Source organism: Dipodomys ordii, unplaced genomic scaffold (assembly GCF_000151885.1).
Source record: "Dipodomys ordii isolate 6190 unplaced genomic scaffold, Dord_2.0 Scaffold8, whole genome shotgun sequence".
Lineage (NCBI taxonomy): Eukaryota > Metazoa > Chordata > Mammalia > Rodentia > Heteromyidae > Dipodomys > Dipodomys ordii.
In genome coordinates, this window is record NW_012267224.1 from 28,426,137 (window position 1) to 28,438,527 (window position 12,391).

At 40.4% G+C, this 12,391-nt stretch overlaps 1 protein-coding gene across 2 annotated transcripts in view; it reads left to right on the forward strand.

Moving 5' to 3' along the window:
- The window catches only part of Rest (RE1-silencing transcription factor), a 23,352-nt gene extending 18,927 nt beyond the window's left edge, over positions 1-4,425 (forward strand). Inside the window, exons 3-4 of one of the 2 annotated variants that reach the window (XM_013009034.1) lie at positions 1,527-2,650; positions 2,699-4,425. In XM_013009034.1, coding sequence (XP_012864488.1) covers positions 1,527-2,650; positions 2,699-3,763 — 2,189 coding nt within the window. In that variant the 3' untranslated portion in view covers positions 3,764-4,425. Of the gene's footprint in view, positions 1-1,526 lie in introns of both variants that reach the window. The other variant, XM_013009033.1, reaches the window with a different exon arrangement.
- The last annotated feature ends 7,966 nt before the right edge of the window (positions 4,426-12,391 follow it).

Sequence of the window (12,391 nt, forward strand, 5' to 3'; positions counted from 1 at the left end):
CTGCTTTCCAAAGTGGTTGAACAAGTTTACATTCCCACCAACAATGAAGTAAGGTTCCCTTCTGTCCACATCCCCTCCAGCATCTGTTGTTGTTTTTATGAAAAACTTTTATGGTATGAATTTGAGAATGTTCGAGAGATAAATTTTCATAAATGTCAATTTCCATTTCTCTACTATGCATTCCATTGGACCAGTGGGGTATGGATACCATTTGGTAATATTTTGCTAAAATGTGATCTAGATGGGTATGTATTGAGGTAGAATGTGTTATTCTTATCCTTCTAAGTGTGGGGGTGGGGGTGGTTTTGGTTTTATGTGTATCTGTAATTTTTGTTTGGTTTGGTTATGTTACATACCATATCTATTTGTATTTTACTATCTAGTTTGTTCATTGTATGGAAAAGATGAGAGGAGGAAAAGAATAAAATTTTCTGAATAATTGTCTTGGGTACCTTTTTATTCTCCCTCTATTAAACAGCAGCTCTGGGTTGGAAAACCTTGCTGAGTGAATGAAACTTACCTGTTATGGTCCATAAAAGGGTTATTCAGTACCAAAAAAAAAAAGTCTTTTATTTATTTTGTTCCCTCAGGGTAAAGCACAGTTTAAAAATTTTTTGTGCCTTGGGCCTGAGAGCATATATAGTCCATCATGAAAGATATTTCTCTCAAGATTTACCTTAAAAGTGGATGGGAATTTTCTTTTTCTTTTTGTCGGTCATAGGGCTTGAACTCTGGGTGCTGTCCCTCAACTCTTGAGCTCAAGGCTAAAGCTCTGCCACTAGAGCCACAGTGCCACTTCCAGCTTTTTCTGCTTATGTGGTGCTGAGAAATTGAACCCAGGGCCTCATGCATGCGGGGCAAGCACTCTACCACTGAGTGAGCAACCTTCCCAGCCTTGGGAATTTTGTTTTTTTGTTACATTCTCATTTGTATACCTAAACATGAGGGATTATTGAAGAACTGTTTTCTCTGAGCCTCAGATAACATTCAGTGTCCAGATGAACTTTGTTTTTGTTTAGTCATGGGGCTTGAATTCTAGGCCTGGGCCCTGTCCCTGAGCTCTTCAGATCAAGGTGAGCACTCTACCATTTGGGCCACAGCGCCACTTCCAGTTTTCTGGTGGTAAGAGACTCATGCCCTTTCCTGCCTGGGCTGACTTTGAACCCCTATCCTCAGATTTCAGCCTCCTGAGTAGCTAGGATTATAGGCGTGAGCCACCAGCGCCCAGCTTCCAGGTGAACTTTGCCACCAAGTCTGTATTTTCTACTGTTCTTTACTAGTTCATCAGAGTTTAGCTTCTCTGAAGAGGATAGTTGGCTGGGACAGTTATTCCTCTGCTTGATTTGAGACTCAGTGTTAAGGGATAAAAATAGTTATACAAATAAATATGGTAAATGTAACGTGCATGACGCAGCCTTTTCAACAAATTGTCTTTGTGGTTATTTTATATTTTTGATTTCTGAAGCATATTTTAATCTTAGATTTACCTTTTATACTGTTTTCTAACACCTCTTGTTCACCTTCAGGTGAGAAGCCATTTAAATGTGATCAGTGCAGTTATGTGGCCTCTAATCAACATGAAGTTACCCGCCATGCAAGACAGGTTCATAATGGGCCTAAACCTCTTAATTGCCCTCACTGTGATTACAAAACAGCAGATAGAAGCAACTTCAAAAAACATGTAGAGCTACATGTTAACCCACGGCAGTTCAATTGCCCTGTATGTGACTATGCAGCTTCCAAGAAGTGTAACTTACAGTATCATTTCAAATCAAAGCATCCTACTTGTCCTAACAAAACAATGGATGTTTCAAAAGTGAAACTAAAGAAAACCAAAAAACGAGAGGCTGACTTGACTGATAATAATGTTACCAATGAAAAATCAGAATCAGAGCAGACAAAAACAAAGGGAGACATGGCTGGAAAGAAAAATGAAAAACCTGTAAAGGTGGAGAAAAAAGAGAAAAAGCCTTCTAATAATGTCTCAGTGGTCCAAGTCACTACCAGAACTCGCAAATCCACAACAGAGACTAAAGACGTGGATGTGCACCCAGGAAATAATTTGGAAAAATCCTGTAAAACCAAGAAAAGCAAAAGAAAGATGGAAGCCGACGTCCATTCCTTGCATGATCCTGTGAATGGGGAGGGACCTGTGATGAAAAAGAAAAAGAAAGCAGAAAGCAAATCCAAAAATAGTCAAGAAGTGCCAAAGGGTGATGGCAAAATGGAGAATAAGGAGGAAAATAAGAAGCAAAATACCTCCATGAAAAAAAGCTCAAAGAAGAAATCTCTGAAAAATAAATCAAGTAAAAAGAGCAAGTCTACTCTGAAGGAGGCTGTACAGAAGGGGTCTGCTCAGACAGAGGTTCCTCAGATGGAGCCTGCCCTGAAGAGGCCTGCTCAAATGGAGAGTCAGGTGGAACTGACTCCTCTTAAGGATTCTGCCCACGTGGAGGTGGCTGAGGAGTCGGCTCAGATGGAAGTGCCTCTTCCCAAGGAGCCTGCCCACGTGGAGGTGGCTCAGATGGACGTGCCTCTTCCCATGGAGCCTGCCCACCTGGAGGTGACTGAGAACGGGTCGGCTCAGATGGAAGTGCCTCTTCCCATGCAGCCTGCCCTCCTGGAGGTGACTGAGAAGGGGTCGGCTCAGGTGGAAGTACCTCTTCCCATGCAGCCTGCCCACGTGGAGGGGGCTCAGATGGACGTGCCTCTTCCCATGCAGCCTGCCCTCCTGGAGGTGACTGAGAAGGGGTCGGCTCAGATGGAAGTGCCTCTTCCCATGCAGCCTGATCAGATGGAGGTGATTTCGCCTGAGGCTGTTCCCATGGAGCCCGAACAGATGGAGGTTGTTCAGGAGTTGGCTCAGACAGAGCCTCTTCATCCCATTGAGCCACCTTTCCAGATGGAGGTGGTTTCCAAACGGTCATCTCCCAGAAAAGACAATAAAAAGGAAAAGTCCAACATTCAGAGTGAAATGGCACGACAGGAGCAAGTCCTTATTGAAGTTGGCTTAGTGCCTGTTAAAGGTAGCCAACTTGTAAAGGAAAATGCAAGCACACAGGATCTCTTAGCACCATTGTCATCACTTCCAAAGGAAAACATAAGAGAAGAGTCAAAAGACCAAAACCTATCCTCTGAAGGTGAAGAAAATAAAGAAGCCCTTCTACAAAAAGAAGGAATCGAAGAGGCAAATAAGAATCCAACTGATCTTGCTGCTTCCAAGGAATCTACCAGTGTTTCATCCAGTGAACAAAACTTGAGTATGACAAGTGGTGAAACTTCAAGTAACAAATATAAGACTGACTCAGCTGTGACGTGTGAGAAGGAAATGAACACTGAACAGAACACAACAGAGAATGCCCCTGGTAAAGACCCAGCTGGTGAAGAATCATTGTGTCTTCCAACGGAAGAATGCCAGGCAGTGTCTGATACAGCTTTGGCTTCACCTCCTGTTACTGTGGCAGTAAATGATACTCAGGAAATTGATGAAGATGAAGGCATCCACAGTCACGATGGAAGTGACCTAAGCGACAACATGTCAGAAGGGAGTGATGACTCTGGATTACACGGAGCTCGGCCTGTTCCACAAGAAACTAGTACAAAAAGTCCAAAGGAGGCTTTGGCAGGCAAAGTAGCTGAGGGAGATTTTGTTTGTATCTTCTGTGATCGTTCTTTTAGAAAGGAGAAAGATTACAGCAAACACCTCAATCGCCATTTGGTTAATGTGTACTTCCTTGAAAAAGCAGCAAAAGGGCAAGAGTAATTAAACTTTGGACTAGGTTGCATTTCTTAGTAAGATCTTGCAGTTTTTAAACTTCATTTATGGGAGTAAGCAAACTTACTAAGATTGCTTTAATTAGTGACCAGTATCGATTTTTAAGTGACATTCTTTTCCTTAGGACTTTATGTGTATCTGTTGATTTTTAGCAAGTCTAATGGAGTTAATATAATGAAACCAAGCAGATACCTAAATCTTAGCCATACTTAGCCAGTTGAAGTGAGAAAGCCAGCATGTTACATAGCATTCTATTGCTTTGTCCGGTTACTTGTCATTTTTTGTCTTCTCTTTTACTTTACTTTTAGTTTCTTGTTGTGCTTGGTAAGAATTGGCTTAATAGCAAATTACTTGAAGAATTTGCCTGCTTTATGTAAAATTAGCACTTTAAGATTTCTTTAGAAATGAAAAAGGTATTTACATTGAAGAAAAATGCTCCCAATAGTGGATGTTGTTATCAGTCCAGGTATTTACTTCCTGAATTTTGATCTTATTTCATGTTCATATGTTAATCATCTTTATAAAACAGTGATTTGGGTGGGATTTGTTGGGGGGGTGCTTTAATGGCTTAAGATGTTGCACATTGTTTTTTTTTAACCTATGCAGTTAAATTTTTTTCTAGAATAGCATTTGTGTTGAACAGTAACACTTTATACATATATATGTGTGTATATATATATAAATATATGCATGTTTATTTTTTTCCTCTTTGGGAAGGGATGTTTTTAGGCTTGTTTGCAAAAGGGCAGTTATTTTCTTTGAGGCTTTTTTTTTTTTTTTGCAGAATAATAGTGTGTGAAAGTTTGTGAGCAGATGAAACCTGAATATGCAGGTTCGATTGATTTTGATCTTCACCTTTTATATCTATGCCAGAATATGTTTCACCATGTTATTTATTTTGAATGGATATAGTAAATTCACAGCTTATTTGATTTTGCAACAAACCGCTAGGTTCCACATTGAATTTTTATCTCCAATATCAACCATTAGAATTTGAGCCTTTTCTGACACAGTTACTTTTTTTTTTTGGCGGGGGGGGGGGGTCCGGTTGTGGGGCCTGAACTCTGGGCCTGGGCGCTGTCCCTCAGCTCTTCAGCTCAAGGCTAGCGCTCTACCACTTGAGCCACAGCGCCACTTCCGGCTTTTTTCATTTTGCTTATGTGGTGCTGAGGAATTGAACCCAGGGCCTCAGGCATGCAAGGCAAGTGCTCTACCACTGAGCCACCTTTCCAGCCCCACAGTTACTTCTTAATTGTAGAGTGTTAAGTCATATCTTTGAGGGAAACCTTTTCTCATAGATATTAGTGTCTATTTGGCTACTTAATTGAATAAAGAACTGTAAGTGATATTTGGAAAAGCAAAGCTGAGTTTAAGATACATAATTATTTCCTCAAATTCTACACAGTATGACTTGTGAGATTTCAAAGCCATAGCTGTTAAAAGGCAAATCTAGAATGAGCTGGCTTGGGTTCTGAGAGACAGCTGCAACTGGTAAGGATAGGTTAAAAAGCCTACAGTACAGACTTAAAAACCATTCATTCTCAGGGATCTCCACAAACTAGTGGGTGTCCTGGCTGTCATGTGACAGCTTCTTTCTTCAGTTGTGGCCTCAGTGAATTATAGCTATCCTGGTGGTTCCTATGGGTGGACTGTGAAAAAAGGCATGTGTTCCAAAACTAAAAGTTCTTTGGCCTTTTGCCAAAGAGTATGAAAGAATCCAACATAGGATTTTTCTTATTGTTAGCAGTTGTTCATTGCAGTGAAATAAAGAACATTCTCAATAGGGCATCTTGAATTCTGACCTCCCATGTTCTATTTTGAAATAATCTGGGTTTCATATTCTTTCATATTCTCTCCTCCCATCTCCTCTCCCTCTTTCCTCCTTTTCATTTAAAAAATTATTATTATTATTTTTGGTTGTAGGGCCTGGACTCTGGGCCTGGGTGCTGTCCCTCAGCTCTTCAGCTCAAGGCGGGCGCTCTACCACTTGAGCCACAGTGCCACTTCTTGCTTTTTCTGCTTATGTGGTGCTGAGGAGTCGAACCCAGGGCCTCATGCATGCCTGGCAAGCTCTCTACCACTGAGCCACCTTCTCAGCCCTTATTTTATTTTTGATACAGGGTGTGGCTATGTAACCCAGGCTGGCATTGAACTTGAGATCCTTCTTGGGATTACAGTTACGTACCACCATATGCAGCTCTACAGTTTACCCCCCCTTCAGTGCTAGGGATCAAACCCAAGGCCTTATGCATGCTAAGCAAGCACTCTAACGTTGAGCCACATCCCTAGTTCATTTGCTTTTTACCTAATGATCTCTTTGAGGCAGATAAAAGATTTTGGTAATACATCATCAAAGATTAGTTACAAGCATAGTGTATATAGGTGGAAAGGTAAATCTGAAGTTAAAGTGTGAGTTAAAAGTTGTTTGAAGCCAGGCACCAGTGGCTCAAGCCTGTAATACTAGTTACTCAGAAGGGAGAGATCTGAGGATACAGTTGGAAGCCAGCCCAGGCAGGAAAATTAACCACCATTTTTGGTGGAGCTGTGGCTCAAGTGATAGGGCACTAGCCTTGAGCACAAAAGTTCAGGGACAGCGCCAAGGCTCTGAGTTCAAGCCCCAGGACTGGCGCATATACACAAAAAAGTTGGTTGAATTTGGAATTGACTGGGAGGCCAAAGATTTAAAGAAGCAGAATATTCTTTCAAGACATGAGCAAGTTGTGTGAGACTGGTGTGTGTTTTGTGTGCATGAGTGAGAATTTTTATATGTTGACTTACAGGCTCCGACAATCATTTTCAATAGGAGATTCAGTGGCAAATATTTATGTTTTAAGACTTTATTATACAGCTAGGCAAATCTTTCTGATAACTAGTTTTATGTTCACGAGCAGGTTACTTAAGTTACCCTTTACATTTTTGAGAAAGAGTCATTGTTAAGCACAGGTTAGAGATTGGGAATCTGGGGAAGAAGGGGTCTTTTGTGGATTCTTTCATACTGCAAAGGAAAAAATGCCTTCTGGGAAATTGAAGTGACTATTAATCTAACATTTAAGACTAGAACAGTAAAAATTAAAAACCCTTTTTTAAAATTGAACTGTAAAAACACAATTACTGGAATTGAATTGGGACTTGAGGCCTTTCTTTCAGAAAATGAGGACTTGATTGTCAGGCCTATATTAGGCCCTGACCTTAGTATTTTTACTTATGAAAAGTTGTTTCAATGAAAAACGTATTAGTAATCAGAACTTCTAGTCCACTTGAGAGTTCTATCATGTGAAAAATGTGATACTTGCATGAAACTGTTTGAATCTTGTTAGTCTCCCCTTATTCCTAGAATTGAAGCTAGAATTTTTCCCTTTTGATAAGAAAGTAAGAGCATGTTATTTTGTATATTGATATATAGTAATAGTGATAAACTTGAAATGCTAGATTAGTTTATAAACTTAATCCTAGGTAGTCTTATGAAAATGTATCTTAATTATTTTTGAATTATATTCACATTGTCTTTCAAGATATTTTAAGTTATGTATTTTTTTCAGAGCTGCTTCTTATTTTGGGGCTACTTTTTCTTTTTTAAAAAATTGAGGTGTAATTCTTAATGGGCTACAGTTGTCCGAAAAGGCTTCCTAGAACTATGGCTGGATGTCTTCCACAATGGACTGTTTTACTTTTTAAGAGTCATTTCTAAAGTTATGTGGTCATTAATTTTGGGGGCTGTTTTACTTATGAGTGCTGATAAAATTAAAAGCCAAGTTGACCTCAACTTACATCACCCCATTGAAAGGTGACAATGGAAGGAATACCTTGCCTTTAGTATGCTACTACTTCTGGACTGATAGCAGAGGAAGAAACATAATTTTCTTCATTGCCTAAGTCAGAAAAACTTACTGTGTGTAGTGTCCTTGTTCACCTCAGCAGATCAAGTGAACTAGCTGTTAGTGCTAGTTCAGATTTAAGAAATTATCTGAATCTTGGTTTGTGTAAATTTACAATGTACCTGCAATATTAACTAAATCAAATAGCTCTTACAGTTCCTATATGTACATAGATTCCCTCCCACATCCAGTAGTTACTGAACTTGGTAAACTGGCATTGTAACATTACAACAATGTTTTGTTGCACCAATTTTATAAACTTTACAGTGCAATACTTATTTTTCTGAGGCAAACCAAAGGTATATTTCTCAAGGTTCATGCTGCTTTCTTTAGCAGCATTTGACGGAGGATCTTTTTTATACATTTGTAGTAATTAAAAAAGACTTGCAAATTTTTTAAAAATTGTAAACCATGTACCAATTTTTTGGTTGAAATTGTGTAGGATAAGTTAAACTTAAATTGCATTCTATTAACCGATATGAGTGTATTTCTGTAAGCATAGTTATGTTGAAATAAAGTTTTAAAAAACATTGTGTCTTTATTTATTGATGCTAATAATTAAGGGAGACAAATTTATTCCTTCTTCCTTTTTATCTTTCTTGGCTGGGGATTGAGCTGTGTCTATATTTATTTATGTCTTGTTCTCTCCAAATCCCCCCACCTCCCCAGAGGGGTGGGGGGGAACCTGCTTGAACTCAGGACTTGAAGCCACAGTCCAGGTCCTTTTAGCCCCTTCTTGGGGCTTGAACTCAGGGCCTGGGCACTGTTCCTGAGCTTTTTTGCTCAAGGCTAGCACTCCACTACTTAAGCTGCAACTTGACGTCAGCTTTTTGGTGATTTATTGGAGGTAAGAATTGTGGACTTCCCTGCCTGGGCTGGCTTTGAACTGGGATCCTCACATCTCAGCCTCCTGAATACCTTGGGTTGCAGGTGTGAGCCACTGACACCCTGCTCTCACCATCTCCCTTTTAGTTACTAGGAAAGGATTGAGTGCTACATGAGGACAAAGGCAAGTGTCATTTAAAGAAATTCGGGGCCAAACTAGGTTTTTGGTTTTGCAAGGAAACGGCAGCAGTTCTAATATCATTAGTATTTCGCCTAGCACTAAAAGTAAGTAGTCTTAGAGTCTGGCACTCGTGGCTCAACATCTGTAATCCTAGCTACTCAGGAGGCTGAGATCTGAGGCTCACAGTTAAAAACCAGTGCAGGCAGGAAATTCTGTGAGACATCTCCCACTAATCAGAAAACTGGAAGTGGCACTGTGGCTTGAAGTGGAAGAGCACTAATCTTGAACAAAAGAGCTCAAGCCCCAGGACCTACAAAAAAGTCTTGGATTTGGTGGGACATGTAGGAAGGTAGAGAATTCCAGTCCAGGCTGGGCTACATAGTCTATATAAAAACAAAGCCAAACAAATGTCAGTTTTCTATGATAGTTTAGTGATGTAAGTCTTGCATGTCTGCATTCCAAATTTTGTGTATCTGCTCTTGATCAGAACTGTGGGTCAGTATCTCCACTCACACTGTGATCTGTCCGTGGTACTTGGCAGTCACACTAGTAGTGTGAAAGATTTCCAGCCAGCTAGGAAAGCAGTAACTTGAAGCTATCTGAGGTAGTGAGAGAGACTGGAAACCATGTTGGGACACTTGTTTATTTTTATAGACATCACTGTAGTAAAATGGGAATGGTGCAGCATATAGCTACACGTATACATATACCTCTGGTAGATATACTCTGAGGAAATAAGGATTTTAGGTGGCGATGTTGCAGACTTGAAAGCCAAGCACTTGGGAGGCTGAGGGCAGGTAGATTAGGAGGCTCTTGGTCTTGAGGTCAGCTAGCACTACATTGTAAGAAAGACCCTCTCTCAACACTTCCCCCACCAAAAACATCCCTTTTTTGAGAGAATTTTGTGCTTTGGAGGCTTGAAGTAGATTTGTTTGTGGTTCCATCATTGGTTGCAATGTTATATTCTGACTTAAGATTTTAGTATATACAGAAAGTATTGTGGGAGCTGTGGTATGGGAGTATAGTGGAAGGGATGAACTTGTTTACCACTATACATCTATGGAGTTAGAAGAATCCCTTGGCAAATGTGTAGTAATTAGAAAATTTAAACAGGGCAGTATTTTGTATAGTAGTTTTACTGGTAGGACTTTGTTGTATCTTAATTATATATAACATGTTAAAATACAACTGTACATAAAAGGGAAAGTATGTTTTCCTATATAAGTACGACTACTCCACATGGTTACTAAGCTAGACTTCCTGGGTTTTCTGGAATCAATTCCATTGCTCATTGTGATACTGGGCAAGTTGCTTGTGCTTCTATTTCCTTATCTAACTGCAGGTATCTATTAGTAACAATATTTTCTGTGGTTGTAAGAACTCTGAATATATGTAAGGCAGTTGCCTGGATTGTATGTGCTGTTATATAATAAAGAATGTAGCTGGGTAGAGTGGTACATGCCTGTAATCCCAGAACTCAGGAGGCTGAAGCAGTAAGATTGTGAGTTTGAGGCCAGCTGTGCAAGACCCTGTCTGGAAAAAAAAAAAAAACACATTTACATTAATAGATACCTATAGCTACCTATTTATCTATAGATACAAAGAAGTAGGTTTTGATGAGTATAGAAACTGTAAGAGGGCTGGGAAGGTGGCTCAGTGGTAGAGCGCTTGCCTTGTATGCCTGAGGCCCTGGGTTCGATTCCTCAGCACCACATAAGCAAAAAGAAAAAAGCTGGAAGTGGTGTTGTGGCTCAAGTGGTAGAGCGCTAGCTTTGAGCTGAAGAGCTGAGGGACAGCGCTCAGGCCCAGAGTTCAGGCCCCACGACGGGACCCCCCCCCCAAAAAAATGTAAGAAACCTAAAATACTACTGCCATGAAGGACTGCCTTGATGCAGGAAAGGAAGAAATCCTGCAAGAGGTTAGTGTCAATATAATGAAGTAAAATTAAGTCTTATTTTCCACAGAAGTAAAAAACTACCTAAAATCAAGCATCCCTTCACTCTACCAACTCACTCATTGAATACCTATTTTTCTGGTACTTAGGGATCTTGATAGCCTTGTACTTCCAAAATCCCCAGCATGCTTATGTGTTCTGTAGCACACCCAGCTTCTTCCCATGTTTTCTCAGATTTGCCATAGCCACTGGCTAGAGGTAAGACCATACGATTGAGTATCATGCTGTTGCATCTTCCAATAAGACTACTGAAGTAAAATTCTTCCACAAGGCACATTACCCAGAAAGTAAGTTCTGAAAATTATTTGGGAAGTTAAAGGAAGCTTTTTAGAAACAGGATTAGCAATTAGAGATATTATGGATCTCATATAGGTTAATATTTAGATCATGAAATTCTTTTACTAAGAGGAGGGGAGTAATATTTTGTTTTGGTGCAGGCTGGCAATGAATGAAAGTGCTTTTGGACATGAAGGGAAAAGTTGAGGTTATGTTCCAATAGATTACAAAGGTAATCGCGAAACATCCCACTCTCACAACAGGGCATTGAGCAGGGGTACAAAGCATAAAGGAAAGACATAAAAAAGCAGGTAGAGCTGGCACTGGTGTTTTATACCTGTAACCCTAGCTACTCAGGCTGAGATCTCAAGATCCTGGTTCTGAGCTAGTGCAGGCAGGAAAGTCCATGAGACTCTTACTTCCAATTAACTACCAGAAAACTGGAAGTGGAGCTGTGGCACAAAGTGGTAGAGTTCAGGGACAATGCCCATTTCTTTAGTTCAAGCCCAATGGCACCCTTTCTTTCCCCTACCCCCAAAAAAGGCAGAAGTTCTAGGTGCTATTTGATTCAGAGGAGTCTCAAATTGTTTTTCATGTTTAAAGCACTGTGCTTTGACAGTTAAGAGAAAAAAAAAAAAAAGAGGAGGAAAGCAGCCAAGAGAAAATGGAACATCCTAAGAAAGAATGGAAATGATTCCATTGCTCCACAATTTGGAGCCAAGTGGGAGGGAATCCAGGGTAAATGATCAGAGACTCTATGCCACAGCCTTCCTCAGCTTGAGCACTGGGTGCCTAATCTGTGAACAACCCAGGCCCAGGTGAGTCATCTTCAGGAAACCAGCTGATTTTAGGAGAAACATTTGAGCTCAGGAAACAGGCACACAGACTGCCCCACTTGGTCACAGGATGACAAATTTAGATTCCATAGGTAAGGTATGGGTAATTGTCAATGCTTGATAGGGTGAATAAGACTTAATTGTTTTTTTTTTTTTTTTGTGGGGCCTGAACTCTGGGCCTGGGCACTGTCCCTCAGCTCTTCAGCTCAAGGCTAGTGCTCTACCACTTGAGCCACAGCGCCACTTCCGGCTTTTTCTTGTTGCTTATGCGATGCTGAGGAATCGAACCCAGGGCCTCATGCATGCAAGGCAAGCGCTCTACCACTGAGCCACCTTCCCCAGCCCTGGTGAATAAGATTTAAGACCCTTACTCCAAGAGAAAAAAGCAGAGAGATTGGGTCTAACTTTTCAAAGCAAAATTGCTAAAATTCCATAGGAATCAAATTTTTGATGGCACATTTTAGTTTTTCTAGAGTCAAAACACAGGTGACATGATTAACATGGAATGCAGAGCAAGGTAAACAACTGGATATAAACTTGGTTAGTTGGTTTCTAGCTGCTCAACCAATTTTTTTTTTTTCCTCCATGTGAGAAGGTTGTCAATACCTTGTCATTATTTACTCCTTATCTGGCCAGACTTGAACTCCTGCACCCTGATGTTAAATGACT